Raw genomic sequence first — 13,968 nt, 5'->3', positions numbered from 1 at the left:
ATTAAAAAAATATTTTTGTCATTAGAAAACCCATTTAGAAAATATTGCTTTAAGAATCATGGGCGGAAGTGACGTTTTGACGTCACTTCCGTCCTGCTATGCTAGGGGACAGGTGGGGGCCATCTTGCCCTCACTCGTATCCCAGCCGAGGAAAGGACCCGATCGCCTCCGCCGCTACCGACGGCTCCGGTAAGCGGCGGGAGGGGAATGCCTCTTTTCCAGTTCCCGGGACCCGCGAGCACACTCACGAGGCCGGCGCCCGCTGGGCGTCAAATTTAAAGGGACGTACAGGTATGCCTATTTACCTGCCCGTGCCATTGTGTCGACGTATATGTGTGTGCGCGGTCGGCAAGTGGTTAAAGACGTCACACAAGAATCGTGCCAAAGTTATTGTGCAGAGTATTGCAATTAAGCGCTGGAAGCTTCTTGGATACAGCAAACGATTTAACTTTTATGGAGAAAAATATTACATGCCTTTTATCATAGAGCAGGAAGAGAACACAAATGAGTGCGTTGAGCATAGGTAGATAATACATCTTTTAATATCATAGAATATAAGAACTATAATACAACAGCGCCACCTGCTGCATAGATAGGTATAATGTCAATTTGTAAATAAACTGACAATACCGTATGCATTACATGTGTTCTTTCAACACTCATCACCATTTTTCTCTGGGTCTCTGGTAACTCTTAGTGCTCTGGCTTGAGACAAGTAGACAATATAGATGGATGTGCTTCCTTCATACCTTATGTCTGAGGTTTACAACCAGAGGCGGCTCTAGGCTTTGTGAGGCCTTAGGTAAAACTTGACATGGGGCCCCACTCACGCCCCATAATGGTAAAAATAATTCAAGGACAAGAGCCTCTTCCCCACAACCCCGGCCAGTGGTTGTGGGGGTCTGTGGACAGGGGGCTTATCGGAATCTGGAAGCCCCCTTTAACAAGGCAGCCCCCAGATCCTGCTCTTTAATGATGTCACCCGGTGAACCCGTCCCTTGTGACATCATTGACTGAGGGCATGCAGGGTCATTGACGTCACAAGGGGTGGTGTCACCGATATTCACTGTTTTTTAGGGACACTGGCGGCCCCGCTCCTGAGTCAGGGCTCTTAACGCTGCCCGAGCACAGCAGCATTAAGGTCCCCTGTCCCTCAAAACTGGGTTAATGCATTGGGCAAGTTAGGCAGCCGCGAGGCCCCTGCGAGAGCGTGGCCTTAGGCGACCGCCTAATTTGCCTAATTGAAGAGCCGCCTCTGTTTACAACCAGTTTAAGATATCACTCCATTACCTATAGTTAGGGTGACCACGTGTCCCGGATTGCCCGGGACAGTCCCGCATTCTGCAGGTCTGTCCCGGGCACCTTCACTCTGGGACAATAGAGTGTCCCGGAATGAAACGAACATAGGTCCTAGCATGAACCCCTCAGAGCTTAAGATGTGACACCCCCAAACTAGTGAAGAACTACAGGTCCCAGCATAGATCTGTGAAATCTTTGGGGTCACACCCTTAGATCTCAGGGGGTTCATGCTGGGTGTTGTAGTCCTAATTTGGGGGGGGGGTCACATCTTTAGATATTAGGAGTTCATGTTTGGATGTGACCCCCAAAAGTGAAGGATTACAGGTCCCACCATGAACCCCTCAGAGCTGAAGATGTGACCCCCCCCCCCCCAACCAGTGAAGAACTACAGGTCCCAGGATGAACCAGTGAAATCTATGGGGGTCACAAAAAAACTTATAGCCATTATCTTTTTTTTTTAGGAAGGGGGGGGTCCCTGAATGGCAGTTTGGAAATGTGGTCACCCTACCTATAGTAGTAGACCCATTCACACTCAAGCATTTTGTTGCACAATTCCTAAAGTGTGAAAACAATGCTCAAGATGAAAAATCCCAATATTCTCAGGGTACTCGCTACGCTCATACTAGGGGCACTTTTACATATAGCGTTTACCACCCTTTAAAAAGCAATCTGCAGTGAATTGCTTTTAGAGAGCAGTGGCTAGCAGGCATTTAGGAGATGATCCGGATGCCTCTAAAAGGTTTCTTTTTTAATCCCAAAGGGGATTTTGGGTTTAAAATACCGCACCAGAACTGCAAGTCAGCTGCTGTTGCATCATGTTCCTATTCGGCCCTAACAGCGAATGGGGGGGTAAAACTGTCTTTCCCAGTCTACTTTTTTTTTTTTTTATTGGTGCCAGGACTCCTGTATGATGCTTCAGAATATCAGATAATAAAACAGAGAGTCAGTTCTACAGAAAATAACTGGTACCCCCTTTGCTGACATGCACCCCCGAAATATTGACATATTGCTTTTATACAAATCAGATCAATAACGATCCTTCCATCCCGACTACCATACAGTAAGCATGCAAACCACTCATCAGCTCACCTTCAATACAATATATACTATGATAACAGACTAACAAATATGGACTATTAGAAACAAAGACTTACATTGCTGCTATACTGGAATAGCACTCAGCCACCATCAAGCCAACAGTGTGCTCAGGTGTAGACAGGCTCCGCCCACTATTGATTAGGTACAGGTTTGTGCATTGATTGATTGACAGCTGTGAAGGCCAGTGGTGTTGTGTTTCTACAAAGGCTCTCCACTCTCCTCTGATCATATAACGTTGTTCCCAAGCTTCCTAACCACTTAGGCCAGGTTCACACCTATGCGAATTGGTTGCGGCTTAAACCGCATCCAATTCACATAACATTATAAAATACATTGTTTTCAATGAGGCTGGTTCACATATGTGCGATACATTCACTCCCTAGGACACACTTAACCCCTTCATCGCCCCCTAGTGTCTAACCCCTTCCCTGCTAGTGTCATTTACACAGTAATCAGAGCATTTTTATAGCACTGATCGCTGTATAAATGACAATGGTCGTAAAATAGTGTCAAAAGTGTCCGATGTGTCCGCTATAAGGTCGCAGTCCCAATAAAAATCGCAGATCGCGGCCATTGCTAGTAAAAAAAAAAATTATAATAAAAATGCCATAAAACTATCCACTATTTGGAAAGACGCTATAACTTTTGCGCAAACCAATTAATATACGCTTATTGTATTATTATTTTATTTTTAACAAAAATATGTATAAGAATACATATCGGCCTAAACTGAAAAAAATAATATTTTTTTTTGAAAAAAAAATGTGGGATATTTATTATAGCAAAAAGTAAAAAATATTTTATTTTTTCAAAATTTGTCGCTCTTTTTTTGTTTATAGCGCAAAAAATAAAAATCACAGAGGTGATCAAATACCACCAAAAGAAAGCTCTATTTGTGGAAAAAAAAGAAATACAATTTTGTTTGGGTGCAACGTCGCACGACCGCGCAATTGTCAGTTAAAGTGACGCAGTGCCAAATTGCAAAAAGTGCTCTGGTCAGGAAGGGGGTAAATTCTTCCGGGGCTGAAGTGGTTAACCTTAAGGCTGGGTTCACACTTTTAGAAAAAGGATTCTATGCAAGTTTAGTGCGGCTATGGTGCAAATTTTATCTCCAACTATGCCGCATTAATTCGCAGTAGATTCACACCTGTAACAACAGAAATTGCACTGTGAAATCGCATCAGATTCGCACCACATTAGTGTGAACCTAGCCTGAGAGCTCAGCTCAGAGCACAAGCAACTGGGACAGTTATCATTTATGGTATGCCTTGAAATGAACTGTTTTGGGACACGGTGAAGTCGGTGGGTTTAGTTGAGCTTTCAGACCAGCCTCTCATACTAATGACTGAGGGGTCTATTGAGGTTGTCCTTGAAAAGCAGACACATTTGGCAAGTTGGTGACTGATTATGGAGTCAGTCAGTCCGACTTCAGCCATGTTTGTTCATTAGAGCGTGGGGGTGCGCTGGATGAAAGGCCACAGCTGTGTCTGCAGAGTAGATTTGGGTATGATAATATTGTAAAAGTTGGAGTGGTGCATTCTAAGCAGACTGGTCCCGTCTGTCCCTGTATTACATGGAATGGATTTTAAGATAACACAGATGTATTCGTTCAGAGGCCTTTTACGTTCTCCACCTCAACCAAGGTTAGGAGCAACTTAAAAATCTTAAAGTATATTCTACTTTCTAATTCCCATGGGCATATAACTACAGGCATGGTGTAATTACTATCAGAGTGCCTTGGTGGATGAAGGATCATCACCAACCCACAATCCCAACACACGGAGGCCCATCACCAACCCACAATCCCAACACACTGAGGCCCATCACCAACCCACAATCCCAACACACGGAGGCCCATCACCAGCCCACAATCCCAACACACGGAGGCCCATCACCAACCCACAATCCCAACACACGGAGGCCCATCACCAGCCCACAATCCCAACACACGGAGGCCCATCACCAACCCACAATCCCAACACACGGAGGCCCATCACCAACCCACAATCCCAACACACGGAGGCCCATCACCAACCCACAATCCCAACACACGGAGGCCCATCACCAACCCACAATCCCAACACGAGGAAGACCATCACCAATACACAAACCCAACGCAAGGAAGACCATCGCCAACCCACAATCCCAACACAAGGAAGACCATCACCAACCCACAATTCCAACACACGGAGGCCTATAACCAACCCAAAATCCCAACACACGGAGGCCCATCACCAATACACAAACCCAACGCAAGGAAGACCATCGCCAACCCACAATCCCAACACAAGGAAGACTATCACCAACCCACAATCCCAATGCAAGGATGCCCATCACCAACCCACAATCCCAACACATGGAGGCCCATCACCAACCCACAATCCCAACGCACAGAGGCCCATCACCAACCCACAATCCCAATGCAAGGAGGACCATCACCAACCCACAATCCCAACACAAGGAGGACCATCACCAACCCACAATCCCAACACAAGGAGGACCATCACCAACCCACAATCCCAACACACAGAGGCCCATTACCAACCCACAATCCCAACAAACGGAGGCCCATCACTAACCCACAATCCCAACACAAGGAAGACCATCACCAACCCACAATCCCAACACAAGGAAGACCATCACTAAACCTCAATCCCAACACATGGAGGCCCATCGCCAACCTAAAATCCCAAAACAAGGAAGACCATCACCAACCCACAATCCCAACACAAGGAAGATCATCACGAATCCACAATCCCAACACACGGAGGCCCATCACCAACCCACAATCCCAACACAAGGAAGACCATCACCAAACCCCAATCCCAACACACGGAGGCCCATCACCAACCATAAATCCCAAAACAAGGAAGACCATCACCAACCCACAATCCCAACACAAGGAAGACCATCACTAAACCACAATCCCAACACAAGGAAGACCATCACCAACCCACAATCCCAACACAAGGAAGACCATCAATTACCCACAATCCCAAAACAAAGAAGACCATCACCAAACCCCAATCCCAACACACGGAGGCCCATCACCAACCCACAATCCCAACACAAGGAAGACCATCACCAACCCACAATCCCAACACAAGGAAGACCATCACCAATCCACAATCCCAACACAAGGTAGACCATCACCAGCCCCCAATCCCAACACACGGAGGCCCATCACCAACCCACAATCCCAACACAAGGAAGACCATCACCAACCCGCAATCCCAACACACGAAGGCCCCTCACCAATCCACAATCCCAACACAAGGAAGACCATCACCAACCCACAATCCCAACACAGGGAAGACCATCATCAACCCACAATCCCAACACAAGGAAGACCATCACCAACCCACAATCAAAACACAAGGAGGACCATCACCAACCCATAATCCCAACGCAAGGAGGACCATCACCAACCCACAATCCCAACACAAGAAGGACCATAACCAACCCACAATCCCAACACACGAAGGCCCCTCACCAATCCACAATCCCAACACAAGGAAGACCATCACCAACCCACAATCCCAACACAAGGAAGACCATCACCAACCCACAATCCCAACACAGGGAAGACCATCATCAACCCACAATCCCAACACAAGGAAGACCATCACCAACCCACAATCAAAACACAAGGAGGACCATCACCAACCCATAATCCCAACGCAAGGAGGACCATCACCAACCCACAATCCCAACACAAGAAGGACCATAACCAACCCACAATCCCAACACACGGAGGCCCATCACCAACCCACAATCTTAAAGCAAGGAGGACCATCACCAACCCACAATCCCAACGCAAGGAGGACCATCACCAACCCACAATCCCAACGCAAGGAGGACCATCACCAACCCACAATCCCAATACAAGGAGGACGATCACCAACCCACAATCCCAACACACAGAAGCCTGTGTTTTTACTTTCTTTTTACTTATTTGATCCCAAAACTGTTTGGGAAATATACAATGGACATTTCTTTATTTGGATAGAGTGGGATAGGGTTAGAACCTCTGTTTAGGTTTTTCAGTGTCCCCACTGGGGAGATTTCCTTTCACTTCCTGTTGGGAGACCAAACAGTAAACTCATAGATCTAAATGGGCAGATCAGTGATTAGCACTTGTGTCTTGCTAACCACTAAGCCAGTGTGCCATCCATTTAGATCTATGCTTTTGCTCTATAGTGCGCCATCAGTACAAGTGTACCAAAATGCACAGAACTTATTGCCATGCATTTTAGTGAGATGCATCTTTTTTTTTTATATAAAGGGACATATTTTAAGCAGCAGTAATGCAACACATTTAAAAAAAAAATGCATCACAGCAGGGCATAGATGTGGACAGGGACTTAAACTCTATGGGGCAGATCCACAAAGAGAGTACGCCGGCGTATCTACTGATACGCCGGCGTACTTTCAAATTTCCCGCGTCGTATCTTTGTTTTGAATCCTCAAAACAAGATACGATGGCATCTGGGTTAGATCCGTATGCCTTTGGATCTAAGATGCAATTCTTCGGTGTCCGCTGGGTAGCGTTCCCGTCGTAATCCGCGTAGAGTATGCAAATTAGCTATTTCCGACGATCCACGAACGTACGCGCGGCCATCGCATTCTTTTACGTCGTCTATAGTCGGCTTTTTCCGGCGTATAGTTAAAGCTGCTGTTTGGTGGCGTATAGTTAAACCTGCTATGTTAAGTACGGCCGTTGTTCCCGCGTTTAATTTTGATTTTTTTTTTTAGTTTGCGTAAGTCGTCCGTGAATCGGGATGGACGTAATTTACGTCCACGTCAAAAAAATGACGTCCTTGCGACTTCATTTAGCGCAATGCACGGCGGGAAATTTAGGGACGGCGCATGCGCAGTTCGTTCGGCGCGGGGACGCGCTTCATTTAAATGAAACACGCCCCCCTACTCGCTGATTTGAATTAGGCACTGTTACGCCGCGAGAGATACACTATGCCGCCGTAACCGCGCAAATTCTTTGTGGATTCAAAGATAGAAAAAGTAAGTTACAGCGGCGTAGCGTATCTCACATACGCTGCACCCATGCAATTGTATTTGGATCTGCCCCTATTCGTATTTAGCGTAAATGTGCGTTTTTTCATGTGACATGCATAGGGCAGCCCATTTAAATAAATGAGCTGCTATTTAGGCATTGAGCTTTGCATGTTTTTTTTTACTGTGCGTTTTAGTGCATTTTGCCGCTTTAGTGAAAACAAGGGTTAGCGCTAAAGCACCACTTATTTTAGTGGGGCTTTAGCGCTGTATAAGCAGCAGTTTTCGGCCGTTAGCGAGGTGCTTTTAATCCCCAAAGAAGGGATTAAAAACTCCTGTGTTATGGCACTTCCTAAAAGCGATTTTCACGCTTTTTATTGTATTATTATTATTTTTTATAATTATTATTATTAATAATATGATTTTTATTAGTAGTAGTGGTATTTTATATTAGTGTATTAGTATTATATTATTGCTATTAATATTATCATTTATATTGTTATGTTATTGTTATTATTAATATCATTGTATTATTATTCCATTCGTTGGACAATCGCGGATTAAATAGGACGTACATCGCTCTGGGAGATTACAAAATCCAAACACGACATCCAGCTTGGGTTTATAAATTGGTGAATATTCCCTGCCAGGGATGACACGAAGTGGTCGGTGTGGGATGTCACAGTACCCCTCTTATTCCCCCCTGGTGGGCCCGCTCGCCATTGTTACCCTTTTAAGAACCAGTGGCGTCTAAGCTGAGCCACAGCTGGTGATAAGCGATATATCACAACATAGACATCCAAATCCTGCATATCCTGACATCATCAGAGAGCCCAGGTGGGTAAAGAGGGCAGAGATCTGTGTCAGATGTGGATGGGTCAGGTGAGACGTGACTGAGGGGTGTGCGCTATGGCATATGTGTGAGCCATACGTGTGTTTATCTGCCTTCCACTTTGTATGTGTCTGACAGTATTTGGTAGGGCAGAGCGCAAATGCAAAATACAATAACCTATAGTGACCAATCAGAATAATTCTTTCACTGATCTGACTGCTGTAGAAGGAATCGGATTGGTCACTGGAATTTGGAGATCACGATTTCTGTCCGTGGTCGAGCAGAATAAGGCGGCTAAGATTCCATTCCAGCGACAAGGAATGTGTTGTTTGCCATAAACATCGCTATTTATAGGGATTGGGATTGTTGCTGAAAACAACATTTTTATGGCAAAGCGAACGGAGCCTATTATCTGTGTGTGTATATATATATATATATATATATATATATATATATATAAATGTATATACTGTGTATTATATCTGTGTATTTATTATTATCTGCCAGTGTATATATCATTAGTAATAGCACTCTCTGGTTATCTCATCACTTACACACTCATTCATATTTATTCACCCACTCACTCATTCACTGACTCATTCACTCAAACACACTCATTCACTGACACATTCATACACACTTATTCACTCACTCACACACACTCATTCATTGACTCGCTCATTTACAGTGGTAAAAAGCCAAGGGGGGTGAATACTTTTGCAAGGCACTGTACACTCATTCACTCACATATACTTACTTATACACATGTCTGTCGGGTTGCTCAGATGTGATAGGGAGGAAATGGGGAGTGAAAACTGAGCATGTGCAGAGCTGCCAACACTGCTCTGCAAAATCCCTAGCTGCATTGGGGACATGAACAGAAGGGGGAGACAGAGAGCAGCAGGATCAGCCAGGAGTATGAAGAGCATGTGATACATCATTTATAGATATATATTTTATTTATTTTTTATCTCTCCTGATGCAAGCAGTGGGCTGGCTCATGGGAGGAGTTATTTTAATACCAAAATGCCTTGACGGGGGGACGTCAGTCTGGAGGAGTGGGCGTTTCTAGCATGCGGGTATCGCCCACATGTGATGCTGGCGGGGTAGGGACAGTTAGGCTTAATAAAGCTGGGCGACCTCCAACCAGCAAATGAGGCAGGTTCTATCTGACTAGCTACAGCTTCTCACGCATACTGTAAGAAGCTCACAGTGTGCAGCAATTTTAGTCCAGGTAAGGCTGGTGGTCAGCTTTTAACCGCTTCCTGACCGCCGCATGTACATATACGTCGGCAGAATGGCACGTACAGGCACATTGGCGTACCTGTACGTCCCTGCCTTTCCGCGGGTCGGGGGTCCGATCGGGACCCCCCCTCCCTGCTACATGCGGCAGTCGCATTCCCTCGGGGAGCGATCCGGGACGACGGCGCGGCTATTCGTTTATAGCCGCTCCGTCGCGATCGCTCCCCGGAGCTGAAGAACGGGGAGAGCCGTATGTAAACACGGCTTCCCCGTGCTTCACTGTGGCGGCGCATCGATCGAGTGATCCCTTATATAGGGAGACTCGATCGATGATGTCAGACCTACAGCCACACCCCCCTACAGTTGTAAACACACACTAGGTGAACACTAAATCCTACAGCGCCCCCTGTGGTTAACTCCCAAACTGCAACTGTCCTTTTCACAATAAACAATGCAATTTAAATGCATTTTTTGCTGTGAAAATGACAATGGTCCCAAAAATGTGTCAAAATTGTCCGAAGTGTCCGCCATAATGTCGCTGTCACGAAAAAAATTGCTGATCGCCGCCATTAGTAGTAAAAAATTTTTTTTTTATAAAAATGCAATAAAAATATCCCCTATTTTGTAAACGCTATACATTTTGCGCAAACCAACTGATAAACGATTATTGCGATTTTTTTTTACCAAAAATAGGTCGAAGAATACGTATCGGCCACGCCGCACGACCGCGCAATTGTCAGTTAAAGCGACGCAGTGCCGAATTGTAAAAACACCTTGGGTCTTTAGGCAGCATATTGGTCCGGTCCTAAAGTGGTTAATGAAAATGAATGTGTTTTTTCCTTCATTGCAGAACTCTGCAGTCACCCTTCCAGTCTTTTCCTCAGCAGTTTCCCAAGACAAGCGCTGAATATTTGGAGGATCCTCAATGCCTGTGGCTGTGCCGTCCATCCACTCGGATTCTGGTAAGTTGGAGGTCATTCCCCATTCTGCATGGTCAGGACTCCTAAAGCTGGCCATACACCGGGCCATTTCCTTCCAAACCTTTTTTATTTTAACCCCTTCCATACCGGGCATTTTCACCCCCTTCCTGCCCAGACCACATTTTTAGTTTTCAGAGCTGTTGCACTTTGAATGACAATTGCGCGGTCGTGCAACACTGTACCCAAATGAAATCTGTATATTTTTTTCCCCCCACAAATAGAGCTTTGTTTGGTGGTATTTGATCACCTCTGCGGTTTTTATTTTTTGCGCTATAAACAAAAGAAGAGCGACAATTAAAAAAAAAAAAAAACACAATGGCCCGGATTCACGTAGAATCGCGTATCTTTGTGCGGGCGTAACGTATCCGATTTACGCTACGCCTCCGCAACTTAGACGGGCAAGTGCAGTATTCTCAAAGCACTTGCTCCGTAAGTTGCGGCGGCGTAGCGTAAATAGGCCGGCGTAAGCCCGCCTAATTCAAATGTGGAAGATGTGGGCGTGTGTTATGTAAATGTTATGTGACGCCACGTAAATGACGCTTTTTACGAACGGCGCATGCGCCGTCTGTGGACATATCCCAGTGTGCATTGCTCCAAAGTACGCCACAAGGACGTATTGGTTTTGACGTGAATGTAAATTACGTCCAGCCCCATTCACGGACGACTTACGCAAACGACGTAAAATTTTCAAAATTAGACGCGGGAACGACGTCCATACTTAACATTGGTACGCCGCATCTACGCCTCATATAGCAGGGGGAACTTTATGCCGGGAAAAGCCTAACGTAATCGGCGTATCGTACGTTCGTGAATTCGCGTATCTAGCTGATTTACATATTTCAAGGCGTAAAGCAGCGTACATGCCCCTAGCGGCCTGCGTAAATATGCAGTTAGGATACGACGGCGTAATAGACTTACGCCGGTCGGATCTAATAAGAATCAGGCGCATAGATACGACGGCTCAGGCTCAGAGTTACGACGGCGTATCAGGAGATACGCCGGCGTAACTCGTACGTGAATCCGGGCCAATATTTTTTACTTTTTGATTTAATAAATATCACAATCAAAAAATAAAAATACGATTTTCCTCAGTTTAGGCCGATACGTATTCTTCTACATATTTTTGGTAATAAATGTATATTGATTGGTTTGCGCAAAAGCTATAGCGTCTACAAAATAGGGGACAGTTTTATGGCATTTTTTTTTTTTTTACTAGTCATGGCGGCTATCTGCGATTTTTATTGTGACCGTGACATTGCGATGGACATATAGGACACTTTTGACACGTTTTTGGGACCATTTACATTTATAAAGCGATTAGTGCTATAAAACTGCACTGGTTACTGTGTAAATGTCACTGGCAGGGAAGGGGTTAACACTAGGGGGCGATCAAATGGTTAAATATGTTCCCTAGGGAGTGATTCTAACTGTAGGGGTAGGGGACTCACAAGGGGAGGAGACCGATCTGTGTTTCTCTGTACTGGGAACACAACATCGGTCTCCTCACCTCTGACAGGACGTGGATCTATGTGTTTACACACACAGATCCATGGTCCTGCCGTGGTTGCGGGATATCGCGGCCGCCGAGCACACGCACCGAGTTCCGAACGAAGCGGCGGAGGCGCGCACGCCCCTTAGCCGCCCGGGAAACCCAGGACGTCATATGACGTCCACCTGGAGGGAGGGAGGGTTCCTGCCGACGCCATTTTACAATGACTCGGTCAGGAAGGGGTTATGAAATGCCCCCTAGTGACTTTAATTCCAAAACGCATCCCACAGACTATAAAGCAAAAACACCCCCTATTGACATTACTGCAAGTCACGTCCCATAGACTTCAATGCAAAAACGCCCCCTAGTGACATCAATGCAAAGTCACATCCCATAGACTTTAATGAAAAAATGCCCCCTAGTGACTTCAATGCAAAATCGCATCCCATAGACTTCAATGCAAAAAACGCCCCCTAGTGACATAAATGCAAAGTCACATCCCATAGACTTTAATGAAAAAATGCCCCCTAGTGACTTTAATGTCAAAACGCATCCCATAGACTTCAATGCTACAACGCCCCCTAGTGACTTTGAAGCAAAATCACATACCATAAACTTCAGTGCAAAATCACATCTCATAGACTTCAATGCAAAAATGCTCTTTAGTGACTTCAATGCAAAATTCCTTCCCATAGATTTCAATGCAAAATCGCATTCCCATAGACTTCATTGCTAAAATGCCCCCTAGTGACTTTGATGCAAAATCGCGTACTATAAACTTCAATGCAAAAATCACATCCCATAGACTTCAATGCAAAAATGCCCCCTAGTGACTTCAATGCAAAATCGCATCCCATAGACTTCAATGCAAAAACGCCCCCTAGTGACATCAATGCAAAGTCACGTCCTATAGACTTCAATGCAAAAATGCCCCCTGGTGACTTTGATGCAAAATCGCGTACTATAAACTTCGATGCAAAATCACGTCCCATAGACTTCAATGCAAAATTCCTTCCCATAGATTTCAAAGCAAAATCGCATCCCATAGACTTCATTGCTAAAATGCCCCCTAGTGACTTTGATGCAAAATCGCGTACCATAAACTTCAATGCGAAATTAGGTCCCCTGGACTTCAATGCAAAACTACCCCCTAGTGAGTTCAATGCAAAAACGCATCCCATTAACGTCAATGCAAAATCGCATCCCATAGACTTCAATGCAAAAATGCCCTCTGTGAGTTCAGTGAAAAATTTCACCCCATTAAAGGGGTTGTAAAGGTACATGTTTTAAAAACATCCGACGATTAGCAGCCCCCCGGCCCCCCAGTTTACTTACCTGAGACCTCGAAAATCCCACGTCGTGAACACGCAGGCTTCTCGGCTCTTCTCGGCTTATTCATTGAATGATTGATAGCAGTGCAGCCATTGGCTCCCGCTGCCGTCAATCAAATCAATGATGAGGCGCACCAGGGGGAGGGGCCAAGTGATACAGTTGGCGGCTATGGCAGCCGACGGTATCACGGGAGCGCACCCGTAAGCTAACTCCTTTGCGAGAGAGCTTCCCAGAATGGGGGTTAGCTCTTACGGGGAGGAGCCGAGACAGCCACCGAGGGACCCCAGAAGACCAGGATCGGGGCCACTCTGTGCAAAACGAACTGCACAGTGGAGGTAAGTATGATATGTTTGTTATTTTTTTTATTTTTTGAAAGGAACCTTTACAACCTTTGATGCAAAATCGCATCCCATAGACTTCAATGCAAAAATGCCCTCTAGTGAGTTCAATGCAAAACTGTGTCCCATTAACTTCAATGCAAAATCGCATCCCATAGACTTCCATGCAAAAATGCCCTCTAGTGAGTTCAATGCAAAATCGCATCCCATAGACTTCCATGCAAAAATGCCCTCTAGTGAGTTCAATGCAAAATCGCATCCCATAGACTTCCATGCTAAAACACCCCCTAGTGACTTTGATGCAAAATCACGTACCATAAACTTCAATGCAAAATCGCATCTTATAGA

General features: G+C 45.4%; 1 protein-coding gene across 1 annotated transcript in view; it reads left to right on the top strand.

Annotated features, from left to right (window-relative positions):
- Positions 1 to 8,130: 8,130 nt before the first annotated feature.
- The window catches only part of MPP2 (membrane palmitoylated protein 2), a 53,005-nt gene continuing 47,167 nt past the window's right edge, over positions 8,131 to 13,968 (top strand). Inside the window, exons 1-2 of the mRNA XM_040330182.1 lie at positions 8,131 to 8,244; positions 10,332 to 10,443. Coding sequence (XP_040186116.1) covers positions 10,407 to 10,443 — 37 coding nt within the window. The 5' untranslated portion in view covers positions 8,131 to 8,244; positions 10,332 to 10,406. The remainder of the gene's footprint in view (positions 8,245 to 10,331; positions 10,444 to 13,968) is intronic.

Source organism: Rana temporaria, chromosome 12 (genome assembly GCF_905171775.1).
Source record: "Rana temporaria chromosome 12, aRanTem1.1, whole genome shotgun sequence".
Taxonomy (NCBI): domain Eukaryota; kingdom Metazoa; phylum Chordata; class Amphibia; order Anura; family Ranidae; genus Rana; species Rana temporaria.
Note: the sequence above shows the minus strand (reverse complement) of the source record. Positions and strands in the feature narration are given on the sequence as shown.